Genomic DNA, 9166 nt, shown 5'->3' on the forward strand with positions numbered 1-9166 from the left:
CAGGGCAGACACAGGGCAGGCCCTCGCAGACACAGGGCAGACACAGGGCAGGCCCTCGCAGACACAGGGCAGGCCCTCGCAGACACAGGGCAGACACAGGGCAGGCCCTCGCAGACACAGGGCAGACACAGGGCAGGCCCTCGCAGACACAGGGCAGACACAGGGCAGGCCCTCGCAGACACAGGGCAGACACAGGGCAGGCCCTCGCAGACACAGGGCAGACACAGGGCAGGCCCTCGCAGGCACAGGGCAGGCACAGGGCAGGCCCTCGCAGACACAGGGCAGACACAGGGCAGGCCCTCGCAGACACAGGGCAGACACAGGGCAGGCCCTCGCAGACACAGGGCAGACACAGGGCAGACACAGGGCAGGCCCTCGCAGACACAGGGCAGGCCCTCGCAGACACAGGGCAGACACAGGGCAGGCCCTCGCAGACACAGGGCAGGCCCTCGCAGACACAGGGCAGACACAGGGCAGGCCCTCGCAGACACAGGGCAGACACAGGGCAGGCCCTCGCAGACACAGGGCAGACACTCACAGACACAGGGCAGGCCCTCGCAGACACAGGGCAGACACAGGGCAGACACAGGGCAGGCCCTCGCAGACACAGGGCAGGCCCTCGCAGACACAGGGCAGACACAGGGCAGGCCCTCGCAGACACAGGGCAGGCCCTCGCAGACACAGGGCAGACACAGGGCAGGCCCTCGCAGACACAGGGCAGACACAGGGCAGGCCCTCGCAGACACAGGGCAGGCCCTCGCAGACACAGGGCAGACACTCACAGACACAGGGCAGACACTCACAGACACAGGGCAGACACTCACAGACACAGGGCAGACACTCACAGACACAGGGCAGACACTCACAGACACAGGGCAGACACTCACAGACACAGGGCAGACACTCACAGACACTGCGTGTTTATATCGGATTTATTCACAGCTCGCGCCATGAAACACACGGAACTAACCCGAGCATGAACACTTACTATTTTTCCGCTTTAGCGATGTGTTCATGAGCCTCGTTTATCTTCTGAGCCATGGTTCTGATCCAGCTCCTTCCACCATGTAGTGTTTATATTCAAGTAAGATCTATTCAGTGACAGACAACAACCGGTTTGTTGTGAGCCTTCCTCCAGACGGAAGATGACGAGTCCGCAATTTTATTCACTTCCGGGTTGCAACTGCTGAGCTATAGTTCCCCGCCTCCTGCTCTGTGATTGGCTGTTTCACTGTCCGGTTGGAAAATGCTCGAAAGTGCTAGAGGGCGCTCGAGGCACCCATGATGGGGATGATGATGGAGATGCGGTGGTGATGTTATTACAGTCAAGAAAACAAGATGACAAAATAGATTTATTTGTGCTTCAGCCACACATTCAAAAGCTGATTCCTGACAAATATTTATGTGAGAAGTCATTGCTGTAAACACACTCACCGGCCACTTTAATAGGAACTTGTTCATGATTCTCAGATTCCTGTTCTTGGCTGCAGGAGCGGAACCCAATGTGGTGTTCTGCTGTTGCATGCTGAGGTGCTTTTCTGCTCACCACGGTTGTAAAGAGTTACTATGAGTTACGATGTCCTTCCTGGCACCTCGAACCATTCTGGCCATTTCCCTCTGACCTCCCTTTCTTATCAACAAGACGTTTGTTTCCACCCACAGAACTGTCACCCGGGCGGCACGGTGGTGTAGTGGTTAGCGCTGTCGCCTCACAGCAAGAAGGTCCTGGGTTTGAGCCCCGGGGCCGGTGAGGGCCTTTCTGTGTGGAGTTTGCATGTTCTCCGCGTGGGTTTCCTCCAGGCGCTCCGGTTTCCCCCACAGTCCAAAGACATGCAGGTTAGGTTAACTGGTGACTCTAAATTGACCATAGGTGTGAATGTGAGTGTGAATGGTTGTCTGTGTCTATGTGTCAGCCCTGTGATGACCTGGCAACTTGTCCAGGGTGTACCCCGCCTTTCACCCGTAGTCAGCTGGGATAGGCTCCAGCTTGCCTGCGACCCTGTAGAACAGGATAAAGCGGCTAGAGATAATGAGATGAGATGAGAACTGTCACCCACTCACTCAGTGTTTTTTGTTTTTTGCACCATTCTGTGTAAACTCTCGAGACTGTTGTGTGTGAAAACCCCAGGAGATCAGCAGTTTCTGAAATACTCAAACCAGTCCGTTTGGCTCAAACCAACACCCATGCCACAGTGAAAGAAAGTCACACTTTGAGATCACAATTTTTTCCCATTCTGATGTTTGAAGTGAACATTAACTGAAGCTCTTGATTTGTATCTGTATGATTTGATGCACTATGCTGCTGTCAAGGGATCGGCTGATTAGAGAACTGCATCAAACAGCAGGTGGATGGGTGTTCCTAATAAAGTGGCCGGCGAGTGTATTTGTGTGATGCTAATTTGGTGCGCCAACCTACATGTTACATTTTCAAAGATGGATGCAAATAAAAGCAAAATATGTTTGTTAATAAAGGTATAGTGTCCTTCACAATAACGATGCAGACGTTTCAGATAGAAAACGTTTAATTATATTTAATTAAACATATCAGCAATGCTTCACTACACTTTACCTTGAAGTATAATTATTAGCATACACCACATGGTCAAAAGTTTGCGAACTCCTGACCATCGCACCCATATAGCATGTGGATCTTCTCCAAACTGCTGCCACAATCTTAGAAGCATGTATTTGTATAGGATGTCTTTGTATGCTGTATAATCTCCCCTCACTGTGACTAAGAGGCCCAAACCTGACTCAATCCAGCATGACAATGCCTTTGTACACAAATCGAGCTCCATGGAGACATGGTTTGCTGAGGTTAAAGTGGAAGAACTCGAACCTCTTCACAGAGCCTTGACCTCAAACTCAAAGGTCAAGGACCAATCCAATATTAATGCCTATGATGTTGGAAAGAGATATTCAGCTAACACGTCTGGTTGTAATGGTCAGGAGTACACATACTTTTGGCCATGTAGAGTATTTAGAATTTTTGTTTGTTTGTTTGGCCAGCGAGGGCCTTTCTGTGTGGAGTTTGTATGTTCTCCCCGTGTCTGCGTGGGTTTCCTCCAGGTGCTCTGGTTTCCCCCACAATCCAAAGACATGCAGTTAGGTTGACGTGGGGCGGCCTTGGGCTGAGGTGCCCTTGAGCGAGGTACTTAACCCCTGACTGCTCCCCGGGCGCTCTGGTGTGGCTGCCCACTGCTCTGGGTGTGTGTGCGCGTGTGTTCACTGCTTCAGATGGGTTAAATGCAGAGGATGAATTTCACTGTGCTTGAAGTGTGCATGTGACAAATAAAGGTTTCTTCTTGTTGTTTGTTTGTTACAGTAATATGTGAATTCATTTAACATCCCATGTTTGGGAAAACCTTCTTTTTCCATAAATTGTCCATTTTGCATTATGAAAAAATGTACTGTTTATTTCCCACTACGTTTACTCAACCCTGTTCCCTGAACACATTCAACCCCATGAAGATGATTCCCCTTTATCAAATATTTGAAGTATTTCACAAGTCATATATTCAACAGAAAGTTGCATCATCTGAATTTCCTGAAGATCAGGGGAAGAAGAAAAGTAAGTTGTCTCATTTTTTTTCCCTGAGCTATCAATAATCTTATACTGTGAGTTGGCCTAATGGTTAGTGTGTGCGCCTCTCGACCGGGAGACCGCGAGTTCTACTTGCAGTTGGGTCATATCAAAGACCATCATAAAAATGGTATCTACTGCTATCTGGCAAAAAGCACGCTGCAATACAGATGCGAGTAGGGAGTCAAACTCTCACGGTTACCAGAGGACTAGCCCTCACTGTAACCCTAGCTGTAGAGGCGAGAGGCTGAGGGCTACGGAAATGGAGATCAGCACCGCACCCATGTCCCTCAAAGAGCTGGTTAGTACTGGGACAGGAGGCTGCCTGGGAAGACCAGATCCTGGCATGGAAGGGACTTTGACTGACTGACTTGACTATCAATAATCTTGTAATAAATGACTGACAATGGGCTTCATTTATCAATCTTTTAAGCAAAGGTGTGCGTAGATGTTTGCACAAGCCAAACCGAACTAAAATTTTCCATCGAACTCGCAAACATTTTGATAAGGCTGATTTTATTTGTATTAATATGCATCTGTTGATCACCTATAATGTGCAAAGCTCATTTCAAACACAGCTCATGTGCATTTAATGATGCCTGCAACACACTATCAGAGTTCAAGTGCACAGAGAGCTGGGAGCATAAAAAGCCCTGAGGCATTATGGAGCAACATACAGTATACAAACATGCTTAGAAAGATGATAAAAGAAGGGTTCAAGAGGGAAAAAAAACGAAAGAAGATCAAGAACATGACTTCAGTTATATCTTAACAAACAGTGATGTGCAAAACATCTGCAAAACTGAAGACATAATTAAGTTTGTCAACAGACAACAAATAAAATACCTAGCACATTTGGCCCGTCAGCCCAGTAGCACCCTGACAACAAGAATAGCAAAGTAGGAAAACCAATGATAACACTAGAAGAAGAAGTGCTTAAAAACACCGGCATGACTGCAGATAAATTTTACAGATGTTCCAGTAAAAGAGATTTGGATTTGGTTGGCTAAGGCCTTAGACAGTCAATGTCTGCTACAGCAGATAGGAGTTAAAGACAAAGTAAGTAAGTTATGGCCATGCACAGACCAGACCTTCCTCTGTTTATATGACGGCATTTCTTTTGTCATAATTGATTGATTCGTTATATTTGTCTTAATGTATTGGTTTGTGTTGGATCACATTTTTTAAATCAATGCCAATTATATATTTAACAATTATTCCACAAAATCAAGTCGTACATGAGCTGATAGCCGACGAGGCATGTAGTAAGTTGGCTATAAGCCATGTATGACAAGATTTAGTGGAATAACTGTTTTATTCTATCCACATTCACTGGATTTTGAGAAACAGAGCAGTTTTATTTTTATTTTTATTTTTTGCAAATTCGATGAATAAAAACTTGATACAAAACATCTGACAAAATCATTTCTGCTGAGGCAGACTTCTTAAAAACCTATCAATGGCTGCACGAATTGACTTTAGTGTTGTTGTTTTTTGTAGAAAGTGCCGTCTTGCTGTCGTGCTGCGGTACAGAATAGCTTTAGACATTTATTTAATTCTTTCTTGGACATTTCAGTGATGTAATTTTCAAACTTCTTTGAGCTTTTGAACCAGGCTAAAAAAAATCAAGAAATTTGAATGCTTAAAGATGAAGAATGTAAAGAAACCAGCGAAATGACAGGAGCAATTTGTGAAAAATGCGATAATAATTCCTGAAAATTAAAAATAAAAGATATGTTCTTATCATCAAATACTTTCATTCAATATTTTGTTGCGTTTTTGTATTTTTTGAGGTTTTGCTTTCAAGTAGAATTTTTATTTCATCCTCGGTTGGTTCAGCAACACGCTTCGACATTTTGTTTTTCTCTAATCATGGTATATGAGCTGATATCCTAGTAGCAGAGTAGCCAATCAGAGTACGCGATTGCGCATATTCAGTGAATGTGGATAGAATATATGCAACCCTGATTCCAAAAAAGTTGGGACAAAGTACAAATTGTAAATAAAAACAGAATGCAATAATTTACAATTCTCAAAAACTGATATTGTATTCACAATAGAACATAGACAACATATCAAATGTCGAAAGTGAGACATTTTGAAATTTCATGCCAAATATTGGCTCATTTGAAATTTCATGACAGCAACACATCTCAAAAAAGTTGGGACAGGGCAATAAGAGGCTGAAAAAGTTAAAGGTACAAAAAAGGAACAGCTGGAGGACCAAACTGCAACTCATTAGGTCAATTGGCAATAGGTCATTAACATGACTGGGTATAAAAAGAGCATCTTGGAGTGGCAGCGGCTCTCAGAAGTAAAGATGGGAAGAGGATCACCAATCCCCCTAATTCTGCGCCGACAAATAGTGGAGCAATATCAGAAAGGAGTTCGACAGTGTAAAATTGCAAAGAGTTTGAACATATCATCATCTACAGTGCATAATATCATCAAAAGATTCAGAGAATCTGGAAGAATCTCTGTGCGTAAGGGTCAAGGCCGGAAAACCATACTGGGTGCCCGTGATCTTCGGGCCCTTAGACGGCACTGCATCACATACAGGCATGCTTCTGTATTGGAAATCACAAAATGAGCTCAGGAATATTTCCAGAGAACATTATCTGTGAACACAATTCACTGTGCCATCCGCCGTTGCCAGCTAAAACTCTATAGTTCAAAGAAGAAGCCGCATCTAAACATGATCCAGAAGCGCAGACGTCTTCTCTGGGCCAAGGCTCATTTAAAATGGACTGTGGCAAAGTGGAAAACTGTTCTGTGGTCAGACGAATCAAAATTTGAAGTTCTTTATGGAAATCAGGGACGCCGTGTCATTCGGACTAAAGAGGAGAAGGACGACCCAAGTTGTTATCAGTGCTCAATTCAGAAGCCTGCATCTCTGATGGTATGGGGCTGCATTAGTGCGTGTGGCATGGGCAGCTTACACATCTGGAAAGACACCATCAATGCTGAAAGGTATATCCAGGTTCTAGAGCAACATATGCTCCCACCCAGACGACGTCTCTTTCAGGGAAGACCCTGCATTTTCCAACATGACAATGCCAAACCACATACTGCATCAATTACAGCATCATGGCTGCATAGAAGAAGGGTCCGGGTACTGAACTGGCCAGCCTGCAGTCCAGATCTTTCAGCCATAGAAAACATTTGGCTCATCATAAAACGGAAGATTCGACAAAAAAGACCTAAGACAGTTGAGCAACTAGAATCCTACATTAGACAAGAATGGGTTAACATTCCTATCCCTAAACTTGAGCAACTTGTCTCCTCAGTCCCCAGACGTTTACAGACTGTTGTAAAGAGAAAAGGGGATGTCTCACAGTGGTAAACATGGCCTTGTCCCAACTTTTTTGAGATGTGTTGTTGTGATGAAATTTAAAATCACCTAATTTTTCTCTTTAAATGATACATTTTCTCACTTTAAACATTTGATATGTCATCTATGTTCTATTCTGAATAAAATCTGGAATTTTGAAACTTCTACATCATTGCATTCCGTTTTTATTTACAATTTGTACTTTGTCCCAACTTTTTTGGAATCGGGGTTGTAACTAGTTTTCACAAAATGCTCTCAATGGTACTCTTGGTCCCCGACCTAGTGACCTAGCATGAGCATACGCTTTGGATACAGACTCTAAAGCACTTCTCTAAGTCACTCTGGATTTTCGATATTTGGATCTCCTGATTGGGAAGGGACTATAAAGGACATCTGAAGCTTTCTCATGTTCATAAAAACTACTTGGAATTTATTTAGTCATGTGCGTTGGTAGGAAAATCATAGTGGAACAGTGTTTAACATCCAGGCCTGTAAAATGGATTTATATTTCTTAGCCATTACACAACTACACAGAGGAAGTATTAATGTATTATAATGTGATTCCCACAGGATGAGGCCCATATTGTTATGAGGCTGAAACACTGGAGTGAATAGAATAGCATGTCTGTGGTCTTTTCAAAACAACTCATCAGTCCTTAATGATTTTTGGTTTTGCTTAGGAAATGGGTCGAGTTATGAACTCCTTGCACTGGAGTTTCCTTGTACAAAACTTGCAGTTTCGTCAGAAACATTGTGACTGAAATAGAAGACTTTTTGTGGTATACGTCAACAAACTGTTGTCAGTGCAGTATATCCAAGTGTAGGCGAGCTTTGAAACAGTGACCAGTGCTTTTTAATTCCTCTACTCCTTGTCTGTAGGACATGACCTAATGGACATTTTCTCATCTAAACTGCATTACTGTCATGTGAATTACGTTGACTGTGGTGATGTTTTGACACAATGAGGTTTGGATCGGGGTAAATTAAATTCATACTCAATCATATGAGAAATTGACAATTTGTAGTAATTTGAAATAAATAATTTCATAAACACCTCCAAATGGCGTTAATCGCCCTGTGAGTTGGGACCATCAGGGGGCAGCAGTGTCATTGCATCTTTGGACCAGGGAGATACTCTCAGTTCAAGGTGAATCTTGTATATGAACCTATTTGTACATTCTGCAACCCTATGCATGTATAACATGAACCCAATGCATCATCTATCCATTATCTGTAGCCGCTTATCCTGTGCAGGGTCGCGGGCAAGCTGGAGCCTATCCCAACTGACTATGGGCGAGAGGCAGCGTACACCCTGGACAAGTCAGCAGATCATCACAGGGCTGACACATAGAGACAAACAACCATTCATACTCCCATTCACACCTATGGTCAATTTAGAGCCACCAATTAGCCTAACCTGCATGTCTTTGGACTGTGGAAACCGGAGCACCCAGAAGAAACCCACGCAGACACAGGGAGAACATGCAAACTCCACACAGAAAGGCCCCCATCAGCGACTGGGCTCAAACTCAGAACCTTCTTGCTGTGAGGCAAGAGTGCTAACCACTACACCACCCAATGCATTATTTATTAACCAAATTCTATATGAACAGTAATTATCATCATCACAATATGCACATATTGTACAAAGTAATGGCGAGTATGGAAGAGAAGTGAAGAAGAAAGTGCAAGCAGGTTGCAATAGATGGAGGAGGAGTGTCAGGATGATTTGTGACAGAAGGTTGCCAGCAAGAGTGAAAGGTATGGAAATTGTACAAGACAGTAGTAAGAGCAGCGATGTTGTATGATTTGGAGACAGAGGCACTGACAAAAAGACAGGAGGCTGAACTGGAGGTAGCGGAGTTGAAGATGTTCACTGGGAGTGACAAAGTTGGACAGGATTAGAAACGAGAATATTAAAGGATCAGGAAGTGGAGGACGGCTTGGAGACAAAGTGAGAGAGGTGAGATTGAGATGGTTTGGACATGTACAGAGGAGAGATCCAGAGTATATTGGGAAAAGAATGATGGAGATGCCAGGTAGAAGGAAAAGCGGAAGACCAAAGATGAGATTTATGGATGTGGTGAAGGAGGACATGAGGATGGTTGGTGCTACAGAAGAAGATACAGAGGACAGGAGATGATGGAGGGACATTATCCGAGAACGGCTGAAAGAAGAAGATGACGACGACAATATGCACATTTGTAATAAAAGTCCAACATTTAAAGCATGTTAAATAAGTAACCCTTTAT

At 44.1% G+C, this 9166-nt stretch overlaps 1 protein-coding gene across 1 annotated transcript in view; it reads right to left on the bottom strand.

Annotated features, from left to right (window-relative positions):
- napga (N-ethylmaleimide-sensitive factor attachment protein, gamma a) overlaps window positions 1-1166 on the bottom strand; it is a 47828-nt gene extending 46662 nt beyond the window's left edge. Inside the window, exon 1 of the mRNA XM_060922470.1 lies at window positions 989-1166. Coding sequence (XP_060778453.1) covers window positions 989-1041 — 53 coding nt within the window. The 5' untranslated portion in view covers window positions 1042-1166. The remainder of the gene's footprint in view (window positions 1-988) is intronic.
- Window positions 1167-9166: the final 8000 nt, after the last annotated feature.

The sequence above is a fragment of the Neoarius graeffei genome, chromosome 5, assembly GCF_027579695.1.
Source record: "Neoarius graeffei isolate fNeoGra1 chromosome 5, fNeoGra1.pri, whole genome shotgun sequence".
Classification (NCBI taxonomy): domain Eukaryota; kingdom Metazoa; phylum Chordata; class Actinopteri; order Siluriformes; family Ariidae; genus Neoarius; species Neoarius graeffei.